Genomic DNA, 13,177 nt, shown 5'->3' with positions numbered 1-13,177 from the left:
TAAAAATATTGAAACAGCTATTATTGATAACTACAGCATATGGAATGGGATGCGGGTGGCACTGTGGTCTAAACCACAGAGCCCAAGGCTTGCCAACCAGAAGGTTGGCAGTTCGAATCCCAACAATGGGGTGAGCTCCCGTTGCTCGGTCCCTGCTCCTGCCAACCTAGCAGTTTGAAAGCACATCAAAGTGCAAGTAGATAAATAAGTACCACTCCGGCAGGAAGGTAAACGGCGTTTCCATGTGCTGCTCTGGTTTTGCTAGAAGCAGCTTAGTCATGCAGGCCTTATGAACCAGAAGCTGTACGCTTGCTCCCTCACCCAGTAAAGCAAGAGGAGAGCCGTAACCCCAGAGTCATTTGCGACTGGATTTAACTGTCAGGGGTCCCTTTACCTTTTTACAGCATATGGAAACCTTGAATACAGCCCTAAGAATTGCAGCCTTCTTGGTGTGACCAGGAAGTGTGTCCAGTCCCAACAAACATGTTGAGAACAAATACTTAGATCACCGTTTTTTGGCCTACAGTTAGAACCGTCAAGTATAGATTTCAAGTGCAGGGAAGCAATCATGCAAGCCAAATGCAAAACCTGGGAATCTATTCACTACAACAAACGCTCGAAAGATAGTGGTTCAGGCTGAGAGAAAAGATAAAACGGGAGAAGCTTGTCTCTCTGGGTAAGTAAGTTCCAGTTGATTTATTTTAATGTATTGTGCCCTTCTCCCTCAAGGCTCAAGATGTGTGTGATTTTCATTTTACAAATATGGCTTTTTTTATTTAAACCACTTAATATTTGAAATTATTTTGAACATTTATGCATTTACTTAAAATACCTTTGTACCGCCCTTCATCAAATTTGGTTTCAGTGCAATTTACATACTGGATTTCGATCCTTACTTCAACTTTTGCGAATGAAAGAATGTAGGGAAAGCCCAGCTGGATCAGGCCAATGGGCCCCCCTACTCCAGCATCTTGTTCTCACAGTGGCCAACCAGATGCTTACATGAAACCCACAAGCAGGACCTTAGCGCAACAATGCTGTTCCCCCCAATTGTGATTCCCAGCAACTTACATTCAGAGGTATGTTCCCTCTGAGAGTGGAGGTAGAATGTGGTAAGATGGCTTCTATCCACAGAAGGCTTTTGATTCAACAGAAAGCTTCCATTGGTGAATGAGGACACAATTGCTTTTGCTGACTCCTTGCTCTCCCAACTTCCTCCCTGCCACACAATCCATGATACAGTATACCTGTTTCAATTAGGGGGGGGAGCACACAAGAATGTGTATTTCATGAGGGAAATGCATTTGGGGTATGCATTGAAAACTATACAAAATTTGCATTTTAAAGGAATAATGTGTATCAAGTATGCATTAGAGGAAAAAGTGTATAGTTGAAATGTGAATTTTTCACGTTTTTAAAAAATCTACAGAAGAGTATAGAAGAGAAACGACCTACAGTATCATTAAGTGCATGCAAACTGGTCATGAAACAGAGATATCGCTACTTCCACTCTAATAATATGTGTCCATCCCTCCTACTCCAATCAAAATCTTGCATATAGTTCTCAGATTCAGTTTGAGTCAAGTCTCTCACACAACTTCAGAAAATGTCCACATCCAAACTGAAGTATCTGGTCTGTGAGGGGAACTTACATCTTTGGAATCAGCCGACTGAATAGTCAGTCAGGTGGCAGAGTTCATATTGTAGCTTTGAGGAACACAGCTCAATCGGCAGGGGTTTTAGCAGAAACCAGTTATGGGAGTAGAGATGGTAAAGTTCTGGGGCCTAGTTCTATATTAAGATTTCCCCAGTCACCTTATACTTCTCTAATTATGCACTAATGTGTGAAAGACTACTGTTAACTGGTACATCGTGGATACAGTCAGCCACAGTGTGTCTAATTGTGTGACAGCATTTTGCTTAGCTTGTAACATCAAGGGAATTGCAGCTAATTATATTTGTAGTCAGCTAGTTAATGTGTAGTCATCCATATATATTTTTCTGTATACAAAGTGAATATCTCGCTGTTCATGCAGATTAAATAAGACAGTAGAGGCAAGTACATGGGAACACTGCAGCAACGGTATTTTGAATATCACCCAGAAGTCCACCTGCCAGGCATGGGTTCCTTTCTAAAAAGCCAACCACAAACAAAATGTTTTTAACTCCTTATGCAAGCTTCAAGTAATGTTACAAGGTCTGAATTATGCTGCTCTGTAGAATAGAGATATGTGTCATCTCCCTTTTATATTTTTAACTGACCATTGTGGCTCTAAATAGGTAGCTATTTTTGGTCTGTTAGAATAAAGCACACAGGGCCCCCATGCTACAAACATTTTTAAGCATTCTGTTCTTTTCAGAAATTATCAGACTGAGTTCAAACTTTTGCTGCTAACAGTGTTTTAACAAAATGTACCTAAAGTGCTAAGTGCCACTTGTGTTTTTTTTTTGTTTTATGCCATCGAGTATTGTACATAGCAAATTATTTTTGACAAAGTATATGTAACTCATAATCAAAAACATTTACAGAAAGAGTGTGTATGAACTGGATAACATTATAGAGGACATCTTACAATTCTGGAAGCTTCAGTTTGGGTACATTTAGATCAAGAAGTGCTTGCTTCAATTAGAGAGAGAGAGAGAGAGAGAGAGAGAGAGAGAGAGAGAGAGAGAGAGAGAGAGAGAGAGAGAGAGAGAGAGACTTATTCAAGGTTGGTATGATTGGTAGCATGAAGGTAAAATGTTATTGGCGACAGCTCTGTGAATTAATTCTCATGCTCAGGATCTAATCAATCCTCTTTGAAGAAGGAGAGAGCTTTCTTTAAAAAGAACTAAAATTACACCTTTCAAAGTTGTTTCCCATATAAAAAGTAAATGCATCATACCTTGCTACTTTTCACCAATTATCTTGAGCATGTCATACTCCATGATGTTTACTGTCCATGTGCAAAGACATTCTGATTGCTGTGTGGGATGTAACTAGGTTAGTTGACTCACATTATTTTATTAGCTGGAGTTCTCTGGTATCTCTAATGGAATCCTGTTTGCCACATTTAGCCCTGCAAAGGTTCTACATTTTGCTTTTCTCACTTGATCTGGGATTATTGCTTGTCACCTACCACCGACAATGATCATGGCACATCCACAAGACTCTACTGATTTATAGTGTGTGGTAGAAGAATTTGGCCTAATTCAGTCACAGTGACCTCAAGCAGAGAGTATCAGAAATTTGAATAAGGGAGGGAGAGGGGAGGGACACAAGATGGAAGGGTTTAATGCAAAGGGTATAGCCCCATGCAGAGCGGAGGACAGGCAGACACACTTGCCCCAGGCTTCAGCGGGCCCAGTTGGCTGGGGTGCCCTGCCAGGGGCCTGTTGGACTTAAATGGTCATGACAAGAACTTTATCATAACAAGACTCCCAACGCTGGCCTCAGACAAACTGTGCAGATGCCTGGGTAGTCATAGTAATGCTACCATCTCCCAGAGGTGGAAACTATGCTTTTAAGGAAGATGTTCAGAAGGTTTTGTGTCCACAGATGAGTGTTCCAAGAGTTATTTGGTCTTTATTCTCTCCTGCTACTCTTTTTCTCTGTTCTTACGGTACTACAGCCAGACGAGCAGAAATTAGGGCCCAGACTAATGGCACAGAAGATGCTGAAATGCATTCCTCTTCTCCAGAGCTGGAATCTGGAAAGTCAAAGTAATCACTCCTAGTCAATGAGTACATTTTTCAACTTCTGCTGCATTCCTTGGCTCTGTCTAGTCTCTCAGCATGACAGGTTTTGAGTGACTGCGGTCTGCCATACAGTGGATATACTATTTTTGCCCTTTATCTTTTTCTCCCCAAGGGCAGCAGTGACAGGCATTGATCTACCTGACTTTCCCCCTTTTATCCTGCCAACTACCAAAACTTATTAGCTATAATCTCTGCCCCATTCAGTGTTTGCTGTCTTTGATGAGTGAAGGTGTATTTAAACCCCAGGTGCCCCTATACATTCCCTAGTATCAAGCCTACTGAACCTTAGCTCCTTATCTTATGCTCTTGACCATTTGATCTATGTTACTTCTTGCTGAATGTCAGCAATATTTAGCGGATTCAGTCCTGGATAAAACAAGAGCTGGTACCACCGATGCTGCTCATCAACACAAGGTGAACTGGACGCCCATTTGTCCTAGATAGTATTGGTGGAAATCAATTGCTTAATACCGGTAGTCATGATAGTGCCAGTGCAACTCCTGAAGAAGGTAATATTGTTCAGCTTCTAAACCTTAAGTTTCTATATCAGAAATGTCTGTGTTTAGGGTGTAGGCTATGTGTAGGCTGATTTTTGGGTGGTATTGCCACCACCCTCATTATGGTGATATGTAGTGGTCATGTGGTCAAATTCAAATGTCTCTGCTGAATGTTGTGGGCATTTGAAAAATATGGGAAGGCCATTGTTTTTTGGTTCATTTCAGGTGACAAAATGGGTTGGCCCTGGTTTTGTGTCAACATCAAATGAGCCTCACCTACTTTGGGGACAACCAGTGACACTCTCAACAGATTTATATGGGAGTTCTGATATAAATGCTTGTGGAAGGATAAGAATTTGGAGGTTCCAAAAAGGTAGGTATGAGGAACGCCTGAGATAATTTTGCATGACTTATCAAAATTCATTCATCCTACCTTGAACTTCTCTTCATGATTTGCCTGAGCAGAGCAACCATCTTTGCATCCATGGAAGTGAAAACGTAGGAGTGTACAGAATGCCTTTCCCACCTTGACTTCTGATAAAGTCCACACCTTATCAATATGTTAATAGGCTTCCTTGATATTTCTATGATCTTTCCACCTGAAGAGGAATCTCTACATTCATTACAAATTTTGCTTCAAGACACATGTCCATGGCAATTCTAGATCAAAGAAATAATAAATCAAAAACATCTACATACAGAAGAAACGTGTGTGTGGCGTACCACTGCAAACTGCTGTATAAGCACTTAAGAGTTAAGGATCCTGTAGAATAACTTCTGTGTCAGTCTGGTGTCTCAAGCTGTGACCTTCTGTTGTCATTAGGAACGGAGGTTGTCTTAAGTTAAAATGCACTACTGAGTGTTGTTGTGTGATCAACCCTTCATTTGTCCTTGACAGTCTTTTTCATTCCCGCTGAATACTTGGAAAACCTCAGAGAGGAGAATTATAAATGTTTGACAGAAGATTTCTAAAAACCCATATGCATATTTTGCAGGACCTTTCTCACAACCTGTGAGCATAGGAGCCGTCTCCTGGGGGTCGAGGTCCCTTCGCCCCACCTAAAATATTTGTGAGTGCTGGGAAGGGTCAGCCCTAAGGCACGGCTGGGTGGCGCAATGTGCCAGGCCACTGGGCTGCTATGGGGCTGCCACACTGCATGCAGCGCCCACCAGACAGCTGTGCTGTGAAACAGGGTGGGGGGCGCCGGAGGGATCTTTGCACCACTGTGCCAGGGCGCCAGTTATGCTTAAGACGGCCCTGGTGCTGGGCCCCCCAAAGTTGATGGGCACTGTCATTCAAATGGTGTGTGTGTGCCATGCCATGTGATTGATTATGCAGTGTGGGACTTGACCCCCCCATATTTTACTCAAGTTGGCACCCCTGCTTGTGAGTTTCTCCACTTTCAAAACAAAATCCCTCTTACCTTTTAAAAGGGGAGATAATCCTATCGATATAAAAAAGCAGGGCCCAAACAGTAGAAAAGACATATATCTGGATATCTGAGGTGGGAGGGAGACCAAGTTATGATCCCATTTTGGTGGTGAGACGTTGAGTCTAAATTATAAACCATGTGTGGGGAAATTTATAGAAATATATTTACTTGTATTTATGTAGGTATTGTGCACCAGTCCTGTTAAATGTGGAATCATCTGGTTTTTCAATAGGTGGAGGGAAGAACCTACATTGTGCTGTTGTTGTTGATTCACTCTGCTACTGTGTTCTTTTCTTATATTTTCTGCTGTTGTTTTGGTGGTTTTGCTTTCATATACATAGCACGAGCCACCTTGAGTTACTTTTAGAAACAAGTGATGCAAACGGTTTAAACGTTTGCTGTTTTAACAGCTAATTGTTACATAAACCAGACAGAATATAGATGCTGAAGTATCTCCTGAAGCTGGATAATCCTGACCAGGGTGGGGGTGAGGGGTGGGGGCGGAGACAATGATATTGTAGTAAATCAAAGTGATTTCTATAGAGAGAGAAAATTCATTTCCATATCATGGATGTGATCCAGCAAGGACAGGAAAAAATGAAATGTACCTCAATCAAACGTGAAGATGCACTTGTATTTTCCTCCATCCCAATTAAATCAGAAGTTTGAGGACTGTGCAGAGGCATATCTGGTGTATGTGAAATTATAGAATGTGGCCAATGGAAATTTTTGACCGTTTGATTTTTAAATCCATCATTCGAACCTCAGTTGCATTTGAGATGGATGTTTTTGCTTGCACTATTGAGGGTTTGACTTCCAAGAGCAATGGAGTAGACTCATCACCTTCCTGGCCTTCAGTCTGCATTTATTGCTGCGGGGAGGGAACATGGTTAAATGCCAAAGCACTTGGTTTGATGCTTGGTATATTAAAATGGCTCTCAAAAAATGCAGCTCCAATTGCAATGTTACAGCTGATTGGAGTAGGCAGCAGTACTGGGCCAGGTGGATCACCTGACTCAATATAAGGCAGTGTTTAGGTGAGAAGAAAGACACAAGATGGCAAAGGGAAGACTTGAATGCTTTCAGCTCTTTACTCTGGAGCAACAGGTGAAGTGATACTGGTTTTGTGCTCAGGTCATGCTTGCCATAGATATCTGTTTGTCTATTGTGGGAAGAGGATTCTGGGCCATTGGCCTGACCCAGCAGACTTTTTTTATTTTATTATGTTCTGTCTTCTGGAGGGGGACAAATTATATCGTTGTTAGTTGGATTGGATAGGTGTGTGTGTGTGTTGGAATCTAATGGAAATCTCTTTGTTGAAGTAGCTGGGCCAGGGCCATAATGGACCATAATGGACCAAGTATGGGTTGTTGTATAAGAAAGGAAGTTGCTGTGTACCAGAAGGGAAATGGTTGGACCCCCTCCCTCACTTGGCTGGTAGTAAGAAGGACAATAGTGTGTTAGAGAGCTGGGCTTAGAAGCAAGCAGAAGCCTGAGAGTGATAGTCAGGATAGATTTCTGCTTGAATTCAAGGCTATGACTCTGGGAATAGCAAGGCCTTCTGGGGTGTTAATGCTGAGAGCTCCCACATCATAGGCTCAGGTTGTATATATGTGTAGATAAACCATATATTAGAAAGCCACCATAGTCTCTACTGTCCTTCATTCCAAGGAAACCAAACCCTGGGTAAACATCTCAAACCTCTGGAATCTCATACCGCATGGAGATTGGGGTGATGGGCAACAATATTATCAGCTATTTGAAGTTATTACATTCCCTTCCCCACAGGAGGAAACCTTCCCTAACCATTAGGAGAGTTCTCTTCCTGTTTTCCATAGCAAGGAAGAGTTTAGGTGAACTGATGTTCTTCAGAGAGAAGAGGGAGAACCTTAGTAAGTCCAAGCAAGCCCCTTTGTATACAACTTCTCTTCCCTTTGCCAAAGAAGAAAAATAGACAGAACAAACTTTCCCCAAAGAGAACTACCAGGACATGGTACAAAACCTGACAAGATACATTGGCTTTCTTCTCTCCGCCCCCCCCCCCCACTAAAACAGGTGAGTTGCTTCCAAACTCGTATTCAATTTGAAAAGGTAAGGTGTGTACTGTACATAGTGGATAGTCGACATCAGTCACACAGTTGTAGTACTGTATAGTACAGCCAGAAGTACCACAAATCAGGATAGCATAAGAAAGTAGTGCTATCTTGGTCTTCCTTGGAAATACCAGTAGTTACACTCTTTGATCAGATGTATTAAAGTGTGCCGACTTAAATGTCAGACCTCCAGCACAGTGACATAGAGAGAGTTGTTCAAAGGCAAGAAATGGCACACAGGTTCTAACACAGATTGATTCCCCCCTCAGTGACCTAGAAAACCTATTCCCTGCTTCTTCTCCATCCCCCTTCTTTTCCTTCTTTTGTTAGTAATTAGGCAAAGGAGCTGGCATTTTTGTTTCACCTCCTCTAAGCTCTAGCCATAGAAAGAGCTGTAAAGTTCAAATTATGGTGTCCTCTCTGAGGAAATGTATAGCATGAAATCTTTAGTGCCTCTGCATCAAGAGAACTTTCATTTAAAGGGCAGCCAGTCAGAACAAGGAGACTGGTGGGTTTTGAAATTCTATAAAGGGTGAATCTTTAGTAGGAGGACAGAGCCTCCATCAGCTATATGTTGGTTATGCCATTCCCAAATTTTCCTTAAAAAACAAACAAAACCACCAATGTAGGTGGTCTCCTAGGATTGTGGCTGGAATCCAGAAGGTTCCCTTGTTGTATGAGGAGAAGGAGATTCCACTTGCACAAAGTTTTCCTTTCCAGTTTCCACTGATTCTCTTCCCCTTGTGCAACATCCTATACTAGTCTGGAGGACACGGACACGGACACGGACACACACACACACACACACACACACCTGCTCCCCAAGCCTCAGGAGTGACTTTTCAGTGGGAAGCAAGAAAGCTTGTTGTACAAGCCAGGAATGCCAACTTAGCTCTGTGACTGTGGGTGCCCAGGGCTGTGTGCGCCATGCAGCATGCATGGCCCTGGCACCCAAAATTGTGGGCGCCTGACCCATTCGTGGAGAATTTTGTGGGGTCTCAGGCACCCAGGGCCCCAGGGAGTTGGAACCTGTGGCACAAGCAGATCCCTGGTCATGCTTTTATTCTAGATTCTGGATTCAGCCCTCCATGGTAGAGGAGGAGGGCAGGAAGATAAACACTCAACAAAATATCTGTTTGCTAAAATGCATTTGTACACATACAAATCTGGAAGGTAGAAATTTGTATCCTACCATGCTGCATTTGGAAGTTTCTGTTGCTGTCAAATGTTTAGGATTTGCCAAGAGAAATTTTGTTTAGCCTTGAAACATTGGTTTATCACAGGTTCAAAGTAATATATAGGCCAGTTTATGCAAGCAAATTGCATAATAGGGGGAAAAATAGTTTTGAGACTTCGAAAAGATGAACAGTTGCCATTTCCATCTACAGCAAAATGCAAAGCAGGCTTGTAGGTTTCTGTCTCTCTCACACACAAAATTAGGAATTGTGGTGGGAGCTTTAAAAGATAGTGATATTACTCAAGAGTGGTGGTCCTCTTATCCATAGAATGAAGCTAATTTCACTTAATGTGAAAATCCAAGTGGATTTTGAAATTATTATTCAGATGAAGGGAAGCGAAAACAATTCTGGTGGTAAAGTCTTCATAATTTCCTTGGTGAAAAGAATCATTGTCTTATATTCCTAACTCAACCCATTATTCATCACAACATAAAAACACAGGGTGGTATTTAGCTATGGCGTACTCAATTTCAGTGGACTTAGTCTGAGTAAAACTTACCATAGTTTGAATAGAGCCCACAGTAATTCTGATATTCCATACCATTTTATTAAGTTGCCATGAACCATGTAGAAAGATCACTTTGATACCTTTTGAGATTACTGAGCTAATTTCTAATTGAAAGAGAAGCTGTGAAGCTTCCAGACTACAGTCTCTCTACCCACATATCAAGTTTCCAATCTGAGGGCAAATGTGTGATAAATGCGTAATTTAATGCTGAACATGGAAAGTTTCCTGAAACTTTATGTTATTTCCCATAGACTTGCAGGAGTGTGTGGTCTGGAGAGAAAGAGTAGCCAAGCAGAGTCCTGAAGGCCAAATGGTGAGGTCTGGAGAATTGTGTTTGGATTCCAAACCTTTGAGTCAACACCCCTGTGATAAAGAGTTGTTAGATGATGATGATGATGATGATGATGATGATGATGATGATGATGATTTTGTCAGTGCTGTTCTGAAGTCTTTCTAAGCATGGGGTTGAGCCCATGGTATATTATTAATTTGCTGTTGTTTGGGAGGCAAGGCCTGAGAGCGCTTTGGTTCAGGAATAATGCCAAGTAGGTGATGAGGCGAAATGGCTGATGTTCTCAGAGCTGAAGGAAGACTCAAACTGTGAAAGGCTACAGATCTGCAGAGGAAAGCACACTTGGCATTCTCATGGAGCTAGGGAATGAGTGGGTGGGTGTAAATAAATGTTTAATGGATTTTCACTTCTCTTCTTTTTTAGCCAGCAAAGCCATCAGCAATATTTTATTTCATTAGGCGTTCACACGTCTCATTGTTATGATAATTTCATTTTATTTCTAAGAACAAAGTAGCTGATCAGTCCTGGAGGGAGAGAGGGGGGGGAGGGAGGGAGGGAGAGAAATCATATTTCCAGTACCGCTGAAAGGTCAAAGCAGAATTGTAAGAGGCTATACTGGGAGCCACTGTGAAGAGTGCAATGATATTACTGATCTACAGACAAGTGCTATACATCTAAATTGAGCCCTAAGCAGGAGATTGATTGCTCCAGTGACAGCTGGCTAAAAAAAGAAACTGTGATTTGAAAAGTGAAATATAGGAAGATTTATCTCATACTTATGCATCTCCAGCTAAAGAGAGATATACGGCATGACAAGATCCTATAACCGTCTGTAACTGGCCATGCAGAATTAGAATTAAAGTGCATTGGAGAAAGGGAGGGAGAGAGAAGCTTCCCTGAATTAATGATCATTGGAGAGGCTCAGTAGGACCTCATTTCTCTTTTTACCTATATTGTCCGTTTATGTAAAATACCTTATGAATTTTACTTGGTATTAAGTACTATCATTCCAAAGAAGGCTGTTTATTCTGGCAGCTTGGATAATGAACACACACACACACAATATTATAGACAGTGTATGATTTTAAAAAAATACAGCAAGGTTTCTTTTGTAATTGGCTAATCTTTTCTTTTTTTCTTTTTTTAAAAAACACCTTTGAATAATGGATGAAGCTACTGTATATAATATGCTGAAAATCATCAAGGATCTATCCTAGTCATTTGAGGTATTAGTGCAATGTCAGTCACTGAATACACACACACACACACACACACACACACACACACACACACACGCTGGTTGAAATAGCCCTGTCTTTCTTGCCCTGTGGAATGCGCTGTTAAGAACTCAAATAAAAAATAAATAAATAAGAAATAGGAGGAATGTCAATATTTTCATCAGTCCTCATCGTGATGTTTGCTCAGGAGTAAGTCCAGCTGTGTTCAATGGGGCCTGCTCCCCGATAAGTGTGAATTTATAGCTGCAGCCTCAGTTTGTATAATAATTCAAGAGGTGACAATGTGTGTTTTCCTGCAGACACATGTAACTACTAGCTGCTCTCCTCCTCCTGAAATTAAGCCTGAAAGAAGCAGTCTATTGTAGCCAGCACCATACCGTGTTTCCCCTTTTTTAAGACACCGTCTTATAACTTTTTTCCCTCAAAAAAACACAGGGTGGCTTACTTTCAGTGGGATGTCTTATTTTTATTGCATCAGTATGGTACGGTACAGCAATCTACATTTATTCAATTAAAATTAAGTCATCTTCTTCTGGAGCATACAACAATCAACATTTATTCAATTATAGTTAAGTCGTCTTCTTCTGGAACATCATCATAACACTCCAAACCCGGAATTCCATCCTTCATTTCTTGCAATTCCAGTTCCTTTAGAACCATTGGCCCCAATCTTTCATGTTGAGCGATAGAGCTCTCAGTAAATGAGCACCTCTTATCCAGGTAACCTGCTCGGAGTGCATTGGCAACAACACTGTCAGTGATTTTATCCCATGAATTCTTCACCCAATTCACGACCTCTTGCAGGTTAGGTTTCACAAAGTTTCCACGCTGATTTCTTGTCATTCTATTTTCAATGTAGTCGTTGATTTCCATACGCAAATGGTCTTTGAATGGCTTGTTTATTGCAATATCAAGAGTCTGCAGATAGGCAGTCATTCCTGCAGGAATCATTATTTGATCTATTCTTCTCTCTGCAAGGAACTTCTTCATGTCTTTAGCGCGGTGAGTGCTGGCTGAATCCCAGACTAGCAGACCTCTTTGACCACCTCGCGTAACAAGTGGCAGCATTAAATCAAGCCACCTCCTTATAACTGCTTGTGTGCACCAGGCTTTTTCGGATTCCAGAACATAAATGCCAGAAACACGTTCAATCTTATCTTTCTTGCCCTTAGCGATGATAACAGGTGTGGCTTTCTTTCCATCCAGACGAATTGCCAAAATACAGGTAACTCGAGAACTTTCATGACCAGTGGAGGGAACGTAGATTGAGGAGGCACCCCTCTGTTCAATTGTTGTTTGGGCTCCTTGGCCCATAAACACTGCAGTTTCATCCATAGCAATCATGTTGCAAAGTTGGTATTTAGAAAAGTCGATGCCATCAACAAAGGACTTGAATGCAAGTGCTCGCTTAACAACTTCAGCATCTTCCAACCTAAACAGTGTTGTTGATTTTCTGAGAGACAGTTCATATCGCTGAAGGAAGCCATCCAGCCAGTGTTGTGATGCTTTGAATTCAGGGGATACTTCAAATTGTGATGCCATTGCTAGGGCAAATGCTTGAATATCAGCCCTGCGCACAACCAAAGCCTTTGCTCTCCTTTCAGCGATCCACTCACTGATCATGTCTTCCAGCTCAGGAACTGAAGGTTGCCGACCTGCACCACACTTACGCTTCTTAGCATTTCCTATGACCACCTGTAGACTGAGGTTATCGTATTCTGCCCGCCATTTTTGGACCATTCGGATATCCAAATTCTTCTCCTTGCAGAAAGCTGTAAGATTCTTGCCCTGGGAGTCCTCCACAATTCCTTTCTTGTACTCAACTGTATAGCTCCTTCTTTTTGCAGCCATATTGTCTGGGGGTTGTTTCTGGCTGGTTATGGGGGGATAGAGAAAAATGTTAAATGGCTGCTTTTAGGTGTCCAGAAATGGCTAAAAAGATTAAATTTTGGCACCTCAGGACAGGGGACTCAAGAGCATATTGCAATTTTAAGTTTGGCACAATTAAAGTGGATTAAAGAGCTGAGTTGTCCTAGTGCAACAAAACCACTTTGTTGTTTTTATTGGAACTTTGTGTTGTTTGGAAACTTGAAATCCACTGAGAACTGTGGGATGAACAAATTGTCAATGGAAAAACCTG

General features: G+C 41.6%; 1 protein-coding gene across 1 annotated transcript; it reads right to left on the bottom strand.

Moving 5' to 3' along the window:
- Positions 1 to 11,592: 11,592 nt before the first annotated feature.
- LOC118083532 (pogo transposable element with KRAB domain) lies at positions 11,593 to 12,888 on the bottom strand. The gene has a single exon (XM_035112032.2). It carries the CDS (start codon positions 12,886 to 12,888, stop codon positions 11,593 to 11,595), a length of 1,296 nt encoding a protein of 431 aa, XP_034967923.2.
- Positions 12,889 to 13,177: the final 289 nt, after the last annotated feature.

The sequence above is a fragment of the Zootoca vivipara genome, chromosome 4, assembly GCF_963506605.1.
Source record: "Zootoca vivipara chromosome 4, rZooViv1.1, whole genome shotgun sequence".
NCBI lineage: Eukaryota > Metazoa > Chordata > Lepidosauria > Squamata > Lacertidae > Zootoca > Zootoca vivipara.
Note: the sequence above shows the minus strand (reverse complement) of the source record. Positions and strands in the feature narration are given on the sequence as shown.

Bases quoted from the DNA above. Each gene is read 5' to 3' on its own strand.
- LOC118083532 (XM_035112032.2), bottom strand. From the start codon at position 12,888: ATGGCTGCAAAAAGAAGGAGCTATACAGTTGAGTACAAGAAAGGAATT.